This window comes from Saccoglossus kowalevskii, chromosome 9 (genome assembly GCF_978046115.1).
Source record: "Saccoglossus kowalevskii chromosome 9, keSacKowa6.1, whole genome shotgun sequence".
NCBI lineage: Eukaryota > Metazoa > Hemichordata > Enteropneusta > Harrimaniidae > Saccoglossus > Saccoglossus kowalevskii.
In genome coordinates, this window is record NC_140649.1 from 5,887,399 (window position 1) to 5,907,665 (window position 20,267).

The 20,267-nt window shown below is 35.6% G+C and overlaps 1 protein-coding gene across 1 annotated transcript in view; it reads right to left on the reverse strand.

Moving 5' to 3' along the window:
• The window catches only part of LOC102803089 (uncharacterized), a 32,974-nt gene extending 12,723 nt beyond the window's left edge, over positions 1–20,251 (reverse strand). The window contains exons 1-15 of the mRNA XM_085503086.1: positions 20,183–20,251; positions 19,205–19,266; positions 18,550–18,825; positions 17,150–17,481; positions 16,371–16,512; positions 8,424–8,540; positions 8,253–8,329; positions 7,717–7,833; positions 7,290–7,434; positions 6,414–6,521; positions 5,960–6,276; positions 4,656–4,809; positions 4,264–4,482; positions 3,624–3,845; positions 1,164–1,319 (exon numbers count right to left, since the gene is read on the reverse strand). Coding sequence (XP_085359212.1) covers positions 1,164–1,319; positions 3,624–3,845; positions 4,264–4,482; positions 4,656–4,809; positions 5,960–6,276; positions 6,414–6,521; positions 7,290–7,434; positions 7,717–7,833; positions 8,253–8,329; positions 8,424–8,540; positions 16,371–16,512; positions 17,150–17,481; positions 18,550–18,825; positions 19,205–19,265 — 2,443 coding nt within the window. The 5' untranslated portion in view covers position 19,266; positions 20,183–20,251. The remainder of the gene's footprint in view (positions 1–1,163; positions 1,320–3,623; positions 3,846–4,263; positions 4,483–4,655; positions 4,810–5,959; positions 6,277–6,413; positions 6,522–7,289; positions 7,435–7,716; positions 7,834–8,252; positions 8,330–8,423; positions 8,541–16,370; positions 16,513–17,149; positions 17,482–18,549; positions 18,826–19,204; positions 19,267–20,182) is intronic.
• Between the last annotated feature and the right edge of the window lie 16 nt (positions 20,252–20,267).

Consider the following 20,267-nt stretch of genomic DNA (forward strand, 5'->3'; position numbering starts at 1 on the left):
TAGTATATTTCACTTAAAAAGACAGGTTGTTGCAGTTGATGAAGTAGCGGGATTATGTCCTGTCAATCGGCAATCATCGAAAATAGTTGTAGAAAATCTATTTATGCCTACTAGAAATAGTTTAATATAAGTAACTATTGCATATAGATGATACCATGATATATAAATGTATCTCAGAGAACAAACGTCACTGGTTAGATCATTCTCATTATGATATACTAGGCTTTATATGTATGCAGAAATATATTCTGCGTGTTTTACGTCAGAGATTCGAAATACGCATGTCCTTCTAGTCACTGCATGTGCATGTCCATGTGCATTACAGGATCTTTGGAGCATTGTTTGCTTGCGTAGGATTGGGGGTTACTGTGGTTCAATGAGGTGCGTGTCTACGTAACGTTTAAAGGCGCTTTGAGTGACGTAACTGTGGCATATTTCGTAAACCGGCATTGTCTTGGCGACGTAACTGTGGCATATTTTGTAAACCGGCATTGTCTTGGCGACGTAACTGTGGCATATTTTGTAAACCGGCATTGTCTTGGCGACGTAACTGTGGCATATTTTGAAAACCGGCTTGTTTTGGCGACGTAACTGTGGCATATTTTGTAAACCGGCATTGTCTTGGCGACGTAACTGTGGCATATTTTGTAAACCGGCATTGTCTTGGCGACGTAACTGTGGCATATTTTGTAAACCGACATTGTCTTGGCGACGTAACTGTGGCATATTTTGTAAACCGGCATTGTCTTGGCGACGTAACTGTGGCATATTTTGTAAACCGGCATTGTCTTGGCGACGTAACTGTGGCATATTTTGTAAACCGGCATTGTCTTGGCGACGTAACTGTGGCATATTTTGAAAACCGGCATTGTCTTGGCGACGTAACTGTGGCATATTTTGTAAACCGGCATTGTCTTGGCGACGTAACTGTGGCATATTTTGTAAACCGACATTGTCTTGGCGACGTAACTGTGGCATATTTTGTAAACCGGCATTGTCTTGGCGACGTAACTGTGGCATAATTTGTAAACCGGCATTGTCTTGGCGACGAATAATTTACCGTGGTTCAATGAGGTGCGCGTCTGCTTAAAGAGTCAAGGCGCTTTGCCGTGGTCGTGACGCGTGTTTATATGTTCGTATATAATATTTTCTATCACACTTACCGCCAGGAAAATTCAGTGCACCTTGGTGGGGCAAGAAACCATCTTTGGCGCTGCTTGCAACAATAAACATAATTTTATCATCCAAACTCATGTGTTCCACCCCTAAAGAATCCATACAATCCTCTTCAAGAGCATGGGCCTCACTGTCGAAGTACTCTACAATGAATAATCAGGATAATAACAAGATTATTTTAATGGTATAAACTTTTGATGCGTAAATATATCTCAGTATATAGATATGGGCATTTACACCACTTTTGGTGATTGGCCCATTGTCGTGGCCGTAAGTTTATTTTAGTAAATCCACAAATTTCTTTAATTGTAAACCGACCACAATTGTATTCACATGCTAAGTGTAATTGCTACAATTAACCGGGCATATTTTGTAAACCTGCATTGTCTTGGCGACGTAACTGTGGCATATTTTGTAAACCTGCATTGTCTTGGCGACGTAACTGTGGCATATTTTGTAAACCTGCATTGTCTTGGCGACGTAACTGTGGCATATTTTGTAAACCTGCATTGTCTTGGCGACGTAACTGTGGCATATTTTGTAAACCTGCATTGTCTTGGCGACGCAACTGTGTCATATTTTGTAAACCTGCATTGTCTTGGCGACGCAACTGTGGCATATTTTGTAAACCTGCATTGTCTTGGCGACGCAACTGTGGCATATTTTGTAAACCTGCATTGTCTTAGCGACGTAACCGCGACATATTTTGTAAACCTGCATTGTCTTGGCGACGTAACTGTGGCATATTTTGTAAACCGGCATTGTCTTAGCTACGTAACTGTGGCATATTTTGTAAACGGACATTGTCTTGGCGACGTAACTGTGACATATTTTGTAAACCGGCATTGTCTTGGCGACGTAACAGTGGCATATTTTGTTAACCGGCATTGTCTTGGCGACGTAACTGTGGCATATTTTGTAAACCGGCATTGTCTTAGCTACGTAACTGTGGCATATTTTGTAAACCGGTATTGTCTTTGCGACGTAACTGTGGCATATTTCGTAAACCGGCATTGTCTTGGCGACGTAACTGTGGCATATCTTGTAAATGGGCATTGTCTTGGCGACGTAACTGTGTCATATTTTGTAAATGGGAATTGTTTTGGAGACGTAACTGAGGCATATTTTGTAAACCGGCATTGTCTTGGCGACGTAACTGTGGCATATTTTGTAAACCAGCATTGTCTTGGCGACGTAACTGTGGCATATTTTGTAAATCTGCATTGTCTTGGCGACGTAACTGTGGCATATTTTGTAAACCGGCATTGTCTTGAAGACGTAACTGTGACATATTTTGTAAACCGGTATTGTCTTGGCGACGTAACTGTGGCATATTTTGTAAACCAGCATTGTCTTGGCGACGTAACTGTGGCATATTTTGTAAATCTGCATTGTCTTGGCGACGTAACTGTGGCATATTTTGTAAACCGACATTGTCTTGGCGACGTAACTGTGACATATTTTGTAAACCGGCATTGTCTTGGCGACGTAACTGTGGCATATTTTGTAAACCGGCATTGTCTTGGCGACGTAACTGTGGCATATTTTGTAAACCGGCATTGTCTTGGCGACGTAACTGTGGCATATTTTGTAAAGGGGCATTGTCTTGGTGACGTAACTGTGGCATATTTTGTAAAGGGGCATTGTCTTGGTGACGTAACTGTGGAATATTTTGTAAACCGGCATTGTTTTGGCGACGTAACTGTGGTATATTTCGACAATAAACTTACTTTTCTGAATCCAAACCACGACACCAACCACATCCGTTAGAGCCTCTAACGATCGAGTTATTGAATTTGAGTTTGTGCCCTCGTACAATTTACAAGACTTTGACCAAAACAGTGGTTTTGTATCGCACGCTGTTACACTAAACCTGCGTCTATATACAAATCATGTTCATTCTTTGGTTGACTTCTTGGTAGTGTATTTGTTTATTAAATTTATTGTTATAGTTCACCAATATGTTTTGCTAATTTTCAAATGTCAGCGCTTGGAATTAGTATTGTAATTAGCTTGTAATTCATTAACTAAGTATATGGAACACTTCAAAGGTTTAATTTTTTCTGCTAAGACAGACAATATAATGCACACATCAATCTATATTGAAAAAGCGCTGTTTCTGAACTATAAAAATTAAAACGTGCATCACGAGAATGCCACACAGTATATACGAAGGCATATTGCGAGTGACGCCTCGTGAACATCGTTCAAGGGCGATCGTTTGCTTCCACAAAATATAGAAAAACTTCCTAACGCAGGAATTAGTGTAAATACGTTTTGAAATACTGACAGATGATTGTGCATTTTTGTTATTGATGGATCACCTTCCGAAAGTACGACATGCTACACGTTGAATTAGAATGACGTATAACTTTATGCATTATTGATTATAAAACGCTCAGTCAATAGAGGGCGCGAGAGTTGTAGGAGAACTGTATAATACATACCAAACGCATACATCTCACACAAACATAATCTATGCTTCTCGCGAGGGTCATTTATTGCAGTAGCTACTGTGCTTCCATTGATGTATTCGTTTCCATTATCCGAGCACATAAAATATCCTATTTCACCAGCATCCAAGGATTCAATCATATCCCCACAGTTTGTATTTTCAGCCCACTGTTTTTCCACCCCAACAGTGGCTTGTAGTTTAACACTTTCTTCCGCTGAATATTGAAAGAATAGAATTTAAACATTCATAGGTAGGACCTCAATTTGTGAATGAATGGAATTGTGCGTATATAATTCATTTGCTTCAGCGTTAGTTTCTCGTTCATGAAATCCAACATAGTAAATGTTAGAGGAACCAAATATGCTTGTTTGATACGAAACCACATGGAAAATTACACGACAAAATATTGATAAGAAATACGCACAGACATGTGGTAAAGAACAAAAGGTACAGAAACGTCATTCTGGAGAAATCTCTAGCATAAGACTGAACGACGAAATAAAACGATTTTCTGCCAAAAATTTTTTTGATGATCTGGAAAACCACATCACTATCATAAACGACTACGACACATGAGTGGTATTGTAATATACATGGCACTGAGAAGAGAAACACAGTTGGGGTATACTCACGGAAATCATCATTGTTGACAATACTAACACTCATGAAGTTTTTGACTTCTGGCATATCTACTCTGATATAACTTTTCACCTCTGGTGTTTTTGTGTCAGTACAGTTACCTGGGTAAGGATTTCCATCAATAATTTTGCGTTTAGGAACCGGTGAGCTAAGTTTATGCAAGGTATGAATGTATGAACCTTCAACAAATTCCAAGTAGTCTTCATTCAAGTCTGTGAAATAAAAATTATTGTCATTTGTGTGGACTTTATTTCTGTATTCCTTCCATCTATTCCTTCCCCACTACAACAGTATTTTCACCGTCTCCTAGACATACGATATTTTTTTTATTTAACTATACAACTGTAGTATATAAAAGAACTATAAAGTAACAAGACGTTCTTACATGGATGGTCTAGGTACTGTCCGTATAATTCCATTCGTAATGCAACAGTGTTTTCCCAACATAGTGGATATATTTTGATGTATCGTATCATACGCAAAGGATACAGCAACTCATTTCTAACAATAGTAAATTCATCTGTATTTGCCTGGAATTCCTAGAGTACAAAACCAGAAGAAACTTGAACTTTCAAAAGTCATTCACACACCCACACATAATGTAGAGTTTTTAACTTGCCAAAATATAGTGAACACAAGAGGGTATTAGGGATATTTCCGACACATGGCAATCATGGCGTCGTCCATCATAGCAACCACATAAGTTCATAACCAAGATAAGTCATGCAGTGCATTATCGAATCTTATGTTTCCTGTATAGTATCCAGCCCGAAACATTTGCTGGTCAATTAATATAGCTCAATTTGAACATACATTAACTATATTAATTGATTGTATGTTTAAGCTGTTCTTTATATGTTAATGTTGGCATATGAGCTGAAACGTAATGATTGCTAGCTATTGTCAAGAATGTGAAATATTTTCTAAAACTGATAAATCGACTGATTTTAAATATTTAATATTTCTTAGTGAGATATAAATTTGTAAAAGGCTAGTCGATACAAAAATCAATAAAAAATAATTGATATTCGATATAATAGTTTTTACGTCAAAAGTCACATTCGCGAACAGAATGGCATATCTTGATACTTGGTAATAGCAATAGTTTATGTGTATTTCAAAACCTCCGGCCCATACACAAAATATAACACTAAATATGCCTGAAATAAATATTTACAAAAATTAAATTGTTATTAAAACACGGGTACGGGTTAACGTTTTGAATGACGCGCCTTGTGTTTGCCATTGTTTTCCCTATTGTTTAATCGTATTCAATTCTTTCCTGTGTACATTCAACTCTCAACAACTCTCCAATTACGCACGTTTTCTAAGGAAACTCTACAGTCACTTGCTACTATAAGAAAACTGTGCATATCGTGACCCTATAAAGTATTTGCGATGTATTTAATAGTTTCTGTCCAAATTTACATGAAAGTTTACATTTTGCAATCCTATATGGTTTACATGACTGATATTTGAAAAACATGAAACTTGAAAGAAGAATAACAATGTGCTTCTCTTAAACCAATACACCAATCATGTATATAGGACACACTACTTGGGCATACACTGTGCACTCAGTATCTCTAGTGAGAATAATGTACCAATGTTTTTATGATAAGTGAATGCAACGGCATATGTGTATCAAAAGTGTATTAACTTAAAAAGCAAACAAACAAACAAACATACCTTTCTAAATCCATGTTCTTTATATTCATTCAACGGGGATTGATCAACTCCGTAACTGAAATAGAAGCTTTTCACCCACGCAGTTCCCTGTCCCTGTGTAGCGATCATTCGTAATATGGTTCGGTATATTAGATTTATGCCTATAAATGAGCTACTTTCTGTTTGAGGCATCCATGCAGGCGGCGGATCATAGCTGCTGTCGGCATAATTAAGTCGTGCAGCATCTGCAGTGTATTTCTCACTTGTAGAGCTACTCTCAGATAACTGTCCACTGCGTATATTGCCTGACATCATGCCTAACGGATACACCTCTCCGTCTGTGGAATTTATATAAAGATTACGATAATGACAAATGCACTATTAAAATAGTGATTTAACGTTGTTCGGCTACGTTTACTTTTATTATGTTTGGATATTTAAAACAAATAACATAGTACAAGAAAATAAAACTTACGGCATATCTTTCTCCTCGCTGGTTCAGTACCAAATCTGTCGACGTCCACCCAATAAGTGAGACCGCCTTTATAGCCTGCCCTCAACCATTCAACACAAGAGGTTTTATCTACGAGACACACACATATTGTCAATGAAAACATGTAACATATCAGTAATTTCAACATCAGTATATAGCATATTTGAATAACAGAATGAGTTCGAATATAACACAACTAAACTATTTCTGCATTATATATTTTTACAAGAAACATTGATGGTAATTCGTTCTTCCACTATTTTGAACGTTTCAGTCTAGAACTGGACTGTTTTAATGCGATAAAAAATGACCATTACAAAGGAATACAATTCGTCAGTTGAGAGGTCTTCCACTTCGCTTTAAACGATGTTAGATAGACAATGGGATCGGAAGTATGATGTGCATATTAAAGATCGGCCAAATTAATAACACAACTTGTTAGTTCGTTCCATATAGTTTTATTTTATATCAGAAATTGTTATAGTATTCCCGGCACACTGTATAAAATACTATAAATAATACTGTAATAATGTGGGCTCACTTTTCGTATAGCTAGCATGTAACCAAAAGCAACAAAGAAGCTACCACGCCACGTGATATTAATCAGCCAATCACCGGATCGCTGCGAAAAATTTCTTTATACAATTCCTTAGCAAATAGGCTAAAGCAGGTTGAACCAGTACGGGAGAAAATGAGATTAAAAATGTCCCATATCGTGCTACTGTGAAAGGTAGCGTTTAAATGACACTTATCGTTCTGTGCGTCCTGTGTCATGTTTTTAATACATAGTTACACACAAGTAACTGCTAATTCATCAACACCGAAAGACTTAATTAGTTATGTGAATTCATGCAATACCTGTTCTATAACCGTACAATTCCAAGCGAATACCAACGTTTCCATTTATCTTAAATGGTAAGATTGCAATGCTTCTTGCAAACAGGGCGACGTCAAAATGAATCACAGATACTTCCTCATTGTTATTGGCAGTTACAGTAAAATTCTGTAAGAAACATTATACATTGCATGGTTGTGAATTGTGTGCATGATATATTCAGCTAAAATTGATTCAAAATAAGTAAATGATACAGCCGCACAATGCGGAGTTGTTTGAGCCAATTCAACAAACAAACAAACTAACTTAATTATGTCACATTCACGATATGCGCGATGGTTGAATGACATATTAAGACACAATAATTTGACGTCATTACAGGCAGTTCGCTGTTCAATTAAACATATCAAGTTTGATGGACTTAATAAATGTTGAGTTATTGACGCTTACCTGGGTATTTCCGTTGTTGCCTGTATATTCAGTATCAGGAATGCCTGTCTCACCGTACATAATAATAAAGGCATCAGGAGATGAATCCGCTATATCACTGCAACCTTGAACCGCTATCTACAGAGTTGAGTGCAAATAAGTATATCCTGGTTATATTACAAATATTACACATATAATATAGAGTTATATAATTTGGTGACACCATGCGTTAAGATTTATCTACATAGTTGCAAAACAACTTCTCCATACATTTGCTGACATTACAACATTATTTAAACATAATAACTATTGTTGATTGGTCTGTTTGTAAATTGATGATAATCCGCGTAATCATTTCATGTAGAAATAATTGTCCAAATCAAACTGTTATTAAAACTGAAAACTTGTCTAAAACGGTCATCATTTTCCCTTCCCATGTTCATATGTTTTAGAGCATCAATATGTACCCAACAGTTTCGTTCGTGTAACTATGAGTTGCCCCAGTTTGTATGACTTGACCACACATACTTGTATATTATTCTTATATGTTAACTTACCGCACGAATTAGCGTCATTGCTAAAAGGTCAATAGTCAGTTTATCGCCATTGTGTTTCGGCATCCAACACCCAGATCCTTTAAAAGATATTGAGAAAATATCAATGTAATATTTTTTTTAAATAAATCATTCATACTCATACGTATATGTCATATAGTTTGTAATGCTTACCTAGAGTGTTTTTTAGTCGGGCATGCAGCGCACCGTACATTATTACGTCATCATTGTAAACAGAGTCAACCATTATGTTGTCATCACTTATGTCCTTGGTTTCCATTCCCAACGGTTCTGTGGATGACATCATCAAAATAAACCAATATGTGTTATAAAACACGAGAGTTTATAAAGTGTAATTAAAGTATCCGAGCCAGGGTGATGATTTTTTTAGATCTTATATACATTGCTTCTTACGTCAACGTTGATGATGTACTTTAAATACACCGTCCAAAACGAGGACTATTATTTAGTCCGTCTGTTCGGAGACATATCTCAGACACTCATTGACCTATCTCACTCAAACTTCACACAAAAACAGTACGTCTTACAGACGCGTTGTTTTATTTGAAGATCGGAACAAAAATGGCCGACTAGTGGTCATTTTGGACATATAATTTGCTATTTTTGATTCTCAAACGTGTCAGCAGCTGTTTCGTGGAAATGACTACGACGATTTGGATCAAAGGTGGTATGATGATCATACATTTTAGGTCACATTTTCGTGATTCGAACAAATTTCGCCGACTGGTGGCCATTTTGTTACATAATCCCCCTTTTTTCTCACATACATTTTTACAGATTTATTTAACTTAGTACATGGATAGTATGAATGAAGACACATAAGCACCATTTTTTTACGATTCAATTCAACGGTCAATGTTGATGAAAAAAATGCTAAATCATCATTGTTAGGTATCAGAAGCTGTTTTCATAGTTCAATGAAACTTGGTGCGTTTATTGTTTCGGAATTCATAAAAGCTGCGTCTTGTGCCAAATGCTTTTCTAAACAAAGTGCCACAATGGGCCATTATTACTAACTGGTTTCAACTACATATACATTTAACGCGCCCAGTCATTACACAATAACATTGTTATTACTCGATTTTAATTCAGAATGAACTATTCCAACAAAACAAGTGAAACATCCAGCATCAAAGTTTCTTGCATGTTGTACTGTAATCAAGATTACAAATAATTGGTAGTCGTGTTGGTTTTATTTTCATATGTCCCTTGAACATGCTTGAGCAGTATGGGTAACGAAGACGACATAATATGACTTAAGCTAACAGGGATATCAAAGGAAATTACCTTGATGCACTGTCTCTATATGCTAAAAGCCATTTTATAAATTTTATCCTCAGAAGATGGGTGCAGCTTATTTACAATGTAAGGTTCTGCAATAGTATACATGTACATTTTTTTTATTTTTATCTCTGACAAACTGCAATATTTAATTATGATCTACGTCTGTCGTTGTTTTTTAATTGACACAGTAATTAAAAATTGGACGGGGACTATTGACAATGACTTGAGTTGATATTTCTTAGTTACGATTTACTACAGATTTTATTACATGGCTAATGCTATGCTTGATTTCTCACAATTCAAAGCAAAGTGCTGTACAGTTTAGCCGTTGTCGCTACAATAAATAACAACAATTCAGCGCACCAAATATGTATACTAACAATATTGTACTTTCAATGTCTTGGTGATTAAAATTATTGCAAATTTATAATATACATTTTCTAAAATATTTCTTCCTGATAGTACATCAGTGAAGAAGTGCATGTTGAATAAAATGCTTATTCACCTACAGACTGATTTTTGTTTTCAAGGGAAGTAGTATATAGGTATACTAGCAGATGAGTTCCTTTGGAAGTACTTTGAACGAAATAACTCATAAAACAACCACATATTGCAGTTTAATCATCATACCTTTCTACAAAGTGTCGTTGAAACATGTCAAAACATGTCTGCGTAATTCATAACCAATAGTCAAAGTAGTATGTGTAGTACAAAGTCGGGACTTCCTTTTTGTTTTACAAACAAAAATATAAGTATGTCAGTGCGCATGCTCGCAACAGGTGTGCCACGTTAGCTCGTCGCTGCGAACTCTCTGTTCTACAATATTTTCAATGAACTAACTTTATAGCTTGTAACTTAGTGCTTTACCTAACAGTACGCAGAAATGGGGGACCGTCCGCGTCGTGATAAAAAGAAGGGCAAATCTGCTACAAACAACGAAACAACGTCATGCTATTTTCAAGATGTTCATGGCGACAATGACATTCTGCCCGATACACCTGGAACAGGGGATGAACATGAAACTGTGAGTAATCTTTCTCTTGCCAATATGAAGTCCCTAATGAAGTCATGTCTATGTGAATTGGAGAAAGAAGTTTCTGGTATTACTGCCACCACGTCATCTATTTTAAAGGAACAAAAAAAATTTCAGAACGAGTGGCCGTTGTTGAAAACAGGTGTACAGATTTTGAGAATTCATTACAGTTCACATGCCAGGACGTGGACAACGTAAAAAGTGCTGTCCAAAGTCTTCAGTCACAGGTATCTAGTTTACAGTCAGCTTTGGCGTCAACCACTAAGCGATTAGTAATTACGGAGACGGCATCTATCAATTTGGAGCGGTATACACGGGGATATAATCTTAGATTTGGTGGAATCGCAGAAAACGAAAAAGAAGACTGTGCAACTATTATAACTAACATTTTAACAGAGAAATTTGGAATGTCTAATGTATTAATTGACAACGCCCATCGCGTTCCAATACGTGACAATAGGAAGGAAAAAAGTGTACCACGACATATATTGGTTAAATTTCCCGTACGGCTTCAGCGTAGCGATATCCTTGCTAAGAAACGTTCCTGTTTAGGTGATACGGGAATATTTGTAACTGTAGATCTCTGTAAATCAGATTTGGATGCCAAACGTGCTTTGAAGGATGTTATGAACTCTGCTTATAAGAATGGTAAAAAAGTACGTTTCACAAATGGTAAACTATTTATCGATGGTCAGTTACATAATAGTCTTAGTAATATATAGTAATGTAGATTATTGTGTAATGTAACAATATAACATTTATCAGACCCATTACTGCATTTTATGTCGTCGTGCTACAAGGGAGTCCTTATATAAGTTCAAACTTATTTGTTTTGGTATTTAGAATGAATATACTATACGGCCAAAAGTTTCAACCTCCATTTTAAGTGGAAATAATTAAAATAACCAAAATGAGTCAATTGTATATGTTTGACCTCCTGCACTGTTTTCAAATAATGTGATACATGTCTACCAAGCTTTGTCGTTATGGTCATCTACATGTGGCTCAAATTATATAAAATAGTTGTTATCACTTTTGCTTCTTTTTTCTTGAGTCGGTGGATGGTAACGCTAGTCGAATTTAATTTTTTTTTATTGTTAATACTGGTATAATGCATTTAAAAATACACATTCTAGAATTCAAATTTGGTCAATTCCAAAAATTGATTGTATCTATTAGATTTGTCACTTTTATTCTCTTGAATACCAAACTATTTTTTTTTCTCTACTAAAAGGCCTATACCTACCTCTTAATAGCTATATATAACAATCAATTTAGAACAGAGAGCTTGCCATGCCGAGCATCTCTCGAGCTTTTTATTTTCTTCTGGCATTTTGCCCTTTTTTGGTATACAATGTCATGGCTTTTTGCCTCTTTGTTTTTTTGCCCTTGTGTGTTTTGGGGCACTTGTGTGTTTTTTGTGGACATAGTTATAGATGGCTGCTGTTTTTTTGTCGTTGTTTTTCTTGTATTTTGGAGACTGAAACCATTACCTGTAACTTACCCGATTGATACTAGATGCATTTATGTAGACACAATTTACTGTAATTCCTGTAATGTTGAGTCAATTTAATATAATTTCTTTAAATGTAAAGGGGTTTAGGGAACCAAAAGAAAAGAAAGTCTGTCTTTGACTGGCTAAAAAATAACAAATCTCAGATCATTTTTCTTCAGGAAACGCACACAGTCGAGAAAGACGAGCAGGTTTGGACAGATCAATTATCTGGTCACTGCATATTTTCTCACGGAAATTCATTAAGTAGAGGCACGGCCATCATCTTTCGTAATCTGCAGGATTATACAATACATTCAGTCACAACAGATTCCATGGGAAGAGTCATTATTATCGCAGTGGATATTATGGGTAAGCCCTACACTCTTCTTAATTCATATGCACCTAACAATGAAACCGATCATGTTCTCTTTTTGGAATCCATTATTTCGTTGCTTAATTCTATTACTATTCAACCAGACAGTGAATTTCTTTGGGGAGGGGACCATAATTTTACCCCAGATATTCTTCAAGATAGAATGGGAGGTAACCCGACACTTTGGCGTAAGTCACTTTCAAAATTTGAGGATATATGCTCCGAACTTGATTTGATCGACATCTGGCGGCTGCGTAATCCCAGCACTAAGCGTTTTACTTGGCGGCGCCTAAGACCTAGGCTTATACAGAGCAGTTTAGATTATTTTTTAGTTAGTAGCTCGATTCAATTAGCAGTGAGTGCCACAGACATTGTTCCCTGTGTGCTTTCGGACCATTCTGCTATAACTTTAACCATTGGTGATAACCGTTGTAGACTTGGAACATCATATTGGAAATTCAATAATAGCTTTTTAGAAGATACAAAATTTATTAATCTAATTCAGGATAAATTTTTAACGTGGGTTGACGAGTTTGGACAAAATAATAATATACTCTTGTGGGAATTTCTTAAATACAAAATCAAAAAATGTACAATGAAGTATAGCAAATCAAAAGCGGTTGCCAGGAAAGATAAAATACGTGATTTGGAAAATAAACTATCGGAATTGGATATATTGATGTCAACCCGTCCAACTATCGATATTCAAAATTAGCTCGAAAACGCACAAAAACAATTACAGGGGGAATATGCGTACATTACAAACGGAGCAATAATCCGTTCCCGTACAAGCTGGTACGAACAGGGTGAAAAAAATACAAAATTTTTCTTGGGTCTTGAGCGCCATAATGCAAAAAAATCACAAATTTCTATGCTGATTGACAGTAACAACAGATCTCTACATAATGCAAATGATGTTCAAGCAGAAATTAAACATTTTTATTTTAATTTATACCGCAGTAGACGGATAAATCAATTAAATATGGACAATATATTTACAACCCACTCCAAATTAAATTCTAAAGAAAGAGATTCGTGTGAAGGCCCTATCACAATGAACGAGGCGTTTGAAGCGCTAAAGTGTTTACCAAGCAATAAAGCCCCAGGTAATGATGGATTAAGTCCAGAATTTTACCGCACATTTTGGCCTCAAATTGGAGAAATTGTCGTAAATTCCCTAAATACTGCATATATGCACGGTAAACTTAGCAACAGTCAACAACAGGGGGTTATCACACTCATCGAAAAAAAGGGGAAAGATAAAAGATTTATCAAAAACTGGAGACCAATAACCTTCATACTGATTACAAAATTGCATCAAAATGCATTGCACGAAGACTTGATGAAATTCTTCCTAAAATTGTTAACGAAACTCAGTCAGCCTTTATTAAGGGTAGATCAATTGGAGACTGTGTACGCCTTATTTAATCAATTATGCATTACACCAAAGATACTAATCAACCAGGAATACTTATAGCCATTGATTTTCAAAAGGCGTTTGATAGCTTGGAATGGGATTTTATTTTCCACTCCCTTAACAGTTATAATTTTGGCCCTTCCCTTATTAACTGGATCAAATTATTTTACAATAACCCCCTCCAGCTGTGTGATGAACCGAGGTCTAAGCACTGGTTATTTTGATATAAGAAGGGGAGTTAGACAGGGTGACCCGGTTTCGCCCGCCCTCTTTATTTTGTCACTTGAATTAGCTTTGAATTCACTGCGATGTGATGACTCTATTCATGGAATTCATATCCAGGGCAAGGGGGTTAAGTATTCTGCATTTGCTGACGATCTAACCTGCTTTCTCTCGGACAAACTTTCCTGCATTAATTTGTTCTCCCTTCTTAACAAATTTCAGACATATTCAGGGTTACACGTAAATTATGACAAAACAGAGGCAATGTGGCTTGGGTGCTGGAGGTCTCGTACGGATAAACCATTTGGGGTTCTCTGGCCATCAACTCCAATCAAAATTGTTGGTATATATTTTTCTTACAGGTACGAGAGTGCCTATCTACTAAATATGGAAGCTCCAATTGACTCTCTTAATAAATGTTTGTATCTTTGGTCCTCGCGTAGTCTGAGTCTTATTGGCAAAATTCAAATTATTAAATCACTGGTTATTCCAAAATTTCTCTATATATTTAATTTATTTTTATAATAATTATAAAATTGAGCTATTACCTGTTACTCTACCCCCTTTCTATCACAGTCTATTGTGCAGTTGGTGGAAATTACAATGCCAGCAACCAGTTCAAACAGTTGCTAACAATATAATTTGGAATAACGCCAACATTCTCATTGATAACAAGAGTGTGTGTGTTATATAGATTTCATTTTAAAGGGCATTGTCTATATCTCGGACCTTTATATTTCAAATGGAAAAATAAAAAAATGGACACAACTACAAGAAATTGGGTTTACTCCTAGACAATATCTCCTTTGGCACGGCATAATTTCCGCTATACCACCAGAATGGAGAGGCTGTACTCCTTTTTTTGTTAGACCAGAATTGCCTATTGGTTTGTACATTAACAACATATTCTGTCCATTGAATATGGTAACATGTAAAGTAATACGGAATGCTCTTTCATCTCTTTATTTTATTCCACCAAAATGTAAAACTTATTTTCAGCAGTTGTTTCAATTAAATGAAATTAAGTGGGAAATTATTTTCAAGTTACCATTTAGAGTTACCATTGAAACAAAACTCCAAGAATTCCAGTGGAAACTAAATCATAATGTTTTATTTACGAATACTATGCTTCACCGTATGAGACCTCCTCTCGTCACCTCTAGCCTTTGTTCTTTTTGTCATAATAGCGATGAAACTCTAACACATTTATTCGTTACATGCAAGTATGTTACTGTCCTTTGGACATCAATATGTAATAGATGGGGTGAATTTTTAAATACCCCAGACACCTTCACAGATATTCAAATTTTACTGGGCGATGATCAGTTCTCAAGTTTATTGAACCATATCATTTTTATAACTAAACAAATTATTTATTCCTGTAAATTAAATGGCACTTCACTTTCATTTCGTCTGGTAGAAAAAAAAGTAATGGAAACAAAAGAAATGGAATATTGTATATGTAGTAAAAATAGCACTATCGAATTGTTTCAGGTGAAGTGGGGTAATTTTTGGTTTGTGCATCTTTCAATTTTCAATCCACAATTTTTTTCAATACAATTGGAGTTACATGGTAATCTGTCTTCATTATTTGTTGGTTTTGTTTTGTTTTCCTATTTGTTTTGTTTATTACTGTATTTACTGTATTTATTAAAGTCCTGTAATTTTTTTTGTTATGGGTAATAAAAAATATTTATCAAAAAAAAAAAAAAAAAAAATATATATATCTAATTCTCAATTTGGCCTTTTTAACGTGATCGCGAAAACTAACGTGACTGCAAAAGGATTTCTTTAGCGGTCTGTTAGTTTTCACGATCACGCTAAAATGACTAAAAGAACAATGAATTATTTCTTTTTGTAAAACAAAAAAGAAGTCCCGACTTCGCCAGTCTATATGTGTAGTAGTACTTTATTCACAAAATTATGCACACAAGAATGAATCTATTCCCATATATTCGCTGTATAAGTGTCAGGGTTTTGGTCATCACCAAGGTATCTATATCATATTTCACCGGGAATTACACGTTGTCTTGGCTTTTATAATTGATAAGAATTTGTACATCGAATTATTTCATTTTACTTTCCCTGTAGCATTGTGTGAACAATGACGTAAAATCTTACCAACTTTATTTGAACGAATGCAGGGGTAAAGGGTAAAGACAAATACAATTAATTTGAATATATACTTTGGTTAATTTTACAAAGCTCGTAGTTACAATATCTCAATCTGAAATATTAAAACTCAAGTTTGCTTGTTTTATGTATTACATACTTACCATTAACCAGTACCTCGACGCGCAAATTACATGCCCATTCACAAGTCACTGTAACAAACCGGATGTACTTGGCTTTGACCATGTTGTAGAATTGATTAATTATGGGAGTGTCTTTGTTCAGTTGGTTGTGACCATTGAAGATCTATGAAAAGAATATTTAAAAAATTACAATCTCTCATTGACAAAGTTCATCGACGTGATTATGAATAGTTGATAAACAAATTCAAACATTTAAATACAGTTGGTAAATAGAAATATCATTGATACTTGCTGAATTCAAAACACTACTATAGGTTAACTTAATCTGATTACGATGTAAGCCGAGGCTCCAGTCGATTTCGCCGGTGAACATCATGTCTAAATTCATTTGATCATCCACCTATGCAAATCGTATTCAGATCTCGCAAGAACTGCATCCAATCATAACCCAATCCAATCATAACCCGCTTTCTGGTAAGACGCGTTCTAATTGGTTGGCAAAACCCGTCAGGGGATAGTTGCTTGAACGCGATTTGCATATGTCAGATATAGTTGTAATTATGTTAGATGTAAACTTCTATCGCATTTCCATCAGATCGGAGTCACGTGACAACCATGTACCGGACACTACTATAAGTATGTATCTAACATCTATCGAGTCCAATATCAGTCAAAATTAAATTAAACTAATGATTCATTCATGCACACATGTTGTACTTGTACAAACATTCCATTTTTTCTTCGTTTTGCTAAATAAGTATTCCTACATAATAACTGATACGCTTTAGGCGTAAACGTACCGTGGTTTCATTCATAGAGATCGCGCTGTTCCATACGACTCCATCGACACTGTATATTACCATGAATGACGTCACCCATTTATTTTTTGTCGCATCACCCTGCGTCACCACCCCCGCAGCCAAATAAACACTATGCATGTTTATCTGCAACCAATTACCAGTTTGCCCACTGCCTGGAGACCACCCTGACGACCCTGCTTCCAGTATTCTGGCATATTTTGTCGTTTCTGGGCTCACATCAGATGTAATCCACGAATTCGCAATTTGAAATTTAGTTTCAACACCTCGGGGACCTCCCACCATTGCAGCATTTGGATAGGCAGATGGGACAACTAGCAAAACAATTGAAAAATGTATACAATATTCAAGTCAGATTAAATAAATATTACAAATTGTTCAAATTAAAAGATTGTTGTGAAGAGAGTCTTGTAAAGCATTTCGAAATTTAGCAATTTCATGAACATACACTGAACATACAAATATTCGGGCACAGGGTGTGTATAGGTATGCGAGACACAAGGCAAATATTTCTTCAAGTAATTCAAAACCTTACATATTAAAATCTTTGAAATGAAATTTGAGACTTTCGTAATCTATTTATATTTATTCGGGTACAACAAGAACACTGTCATTTATATAGGCGTCATTGTAAAGTAAAGTAGTGTCTAGATTAGTGCGTGAGATGTTAATAAGAATAATTAAACCATCACGTATTTGGGACAATTTTTTTGCATTTAGTTTTGTCAACGTATAATAATTTCTATAAATTTGCCAGTTTTCAGTTATAAATGGCCTGCACCCCTTCAGGACACTATAATGCGAAATTGACGTTCATAATTAAATCATTAAATTTTCTGGCAGACGTTCGATCCGAGTCTTTCAGGAATTACGCGAGATCTCGCGTTATTTTAGTATAAATAAACATATCAAAATTCATAATCTTGGGAGGAACGTATGACATACAAATTTGGCGAGGCTCCTTGGAAGATACAGCGCACTGACGTCTATTTAAAAGCCACGTCACCGCGTCGTTGATGTTTCTTAAATTATAAAGAATACAAACGAAATACAGGGAACGATTGTTAATGAATCTCTGTCTACCCTAATACTATTAATATTAATAATATAAAAGTACAAGTTAAGAGCTTTATAAACATATATAGATTGTATAGTTTCTTGTAAATTTTATTCCGATTATAGATGTTTACATTTGTCATGCCAATAAACTATCCTGCTACCTCAAGGCACCTCTTCAAGAAATAAATATGTAATTGTTAACGATTCCCCCAAAATGCAATTCTATTTTTCATTTTCAAAGCGTTTAACCTTCCAGTTTTAAAATATTCTATATTCTATATCTAATATCTGTAGACAAAAATGGATAACTCATGAATAAATACCTTTTTCGTAGACAGACATTCGATGAACTCCACCACAAGTTTGACTACTGTTCCCCGGACAGCCTGTGTCACACTCATCGTCAGATCTTGGACCATGCTTCATATAATTTATACCACAGAAACACCTATCTCCTTCTTCATTCGCCGCAAATATTTGACCTATTCCGTAACAGTAGTCTGCGCAGAACTCGTTTGTCATCAGATCGTCTGTTATTGGTGTACCCATGGCTGGATCACTGTCACTGTTTTTGTAACAGCCAAGATACCTATAAAAAACTAAGAAATACAATTGCCATCAGGTTTAATAGTCTATGATACAAATATGGAATCAATGTAATTGACAAATTGAGAAGTTAGTTTCAATAGCACTGTACTGAACGTGTGCGCAGGTATATGCACTGTGAAATCTTTTTCGAAACTTACAACTGATTTAGTTCAGGGATTTGATGGAGTATCCTCCATTTCTTCAATTGAATATCTGAATGTAAATGATCACGTCAAGTATTGAGAAGTACTTCTATATACCGATTATCGACACGTTCAAATATATGAGCATAATCATGAATATGAGTTTGGCAGTAGTTGCATTATTCAAGCAGAAACAACTTCACAGATTCGAACTTATGAGTGAAAACGTGATAATGAAAAGGCTTACCATTTTCAGTACAGCCTGTGGCAACAATGATGGCAAGTATGAAAACTGCCTTATACGACATCCTTTAAAAGAAAGAGAACATTTAACTTTTTAACAATAATCGTCAACTAATTTCATACAATCGTTAATCGTTATTTGACTCCAGAGAACCATTTCGTCGACGTTCTATCTACATAGCACTTCAATAAGTTGACGCAAACATTACTGATCTATTAACGTGCATATAATTATGTACACATTATAATACCCCACCACACAATTCCTAATTAAGATTGGCTAAGAAGTCATCAATACATTTTGTAGTCACGGATTAAAAACAAACCCAATGCGAAATTTGAAATATATATCTGGCATACCTATGTTTAGCGTTTGTATTTGGTTTGTATTAGATCGAATAACTGATCGAATAATAGTATGTGTGTATACCTCAATATATATATACACTGCCTAACTACTTTTCGCTACTCATTTTAAAATGAAAATCTCTGGAATCCTGTATAATTGTCACGCTGTATGCTGAATATCGACCTTCTGTTTGTGGAATTCTTATTATTAATAAACTACATGTATTTCACCTTTGCCATTTCCCTTTATGGTTTGGCCATATGTACCAACTAAATGTAGATAGAAAGACACCACGTATATATCAGATGTATATAACAGTGCTATCACATAGACCGGCAGTATTATTCTGCTTATTAACAAGTGAAGACGACAGCGGGGTGGTACCAAATACCTCGGTTCACAGCTTCGTTCAGTACATTATTTTAACGAATAACGCCATGCTTGTTGGTTGCAGAAATTACATTTTAAACACTGTAATTTACAGCGTTGATACATCTAGAATTCACTTGTTAACATCATATTTCACAAACATTTACGTTGACGATTAGTTAAATAAAAGTAGTTAGATGAAATTTATAAACGTTTAAAGTTGATTATTATAATGAACTAATAACATACTGCTAAAACTCTCACCTGTTTCCCCTCTCGTCGCATGTAGTATGCGCACATGAATTGTACTGCTAATCTGACAAAACGTCCCACGTATAGTGATAATATA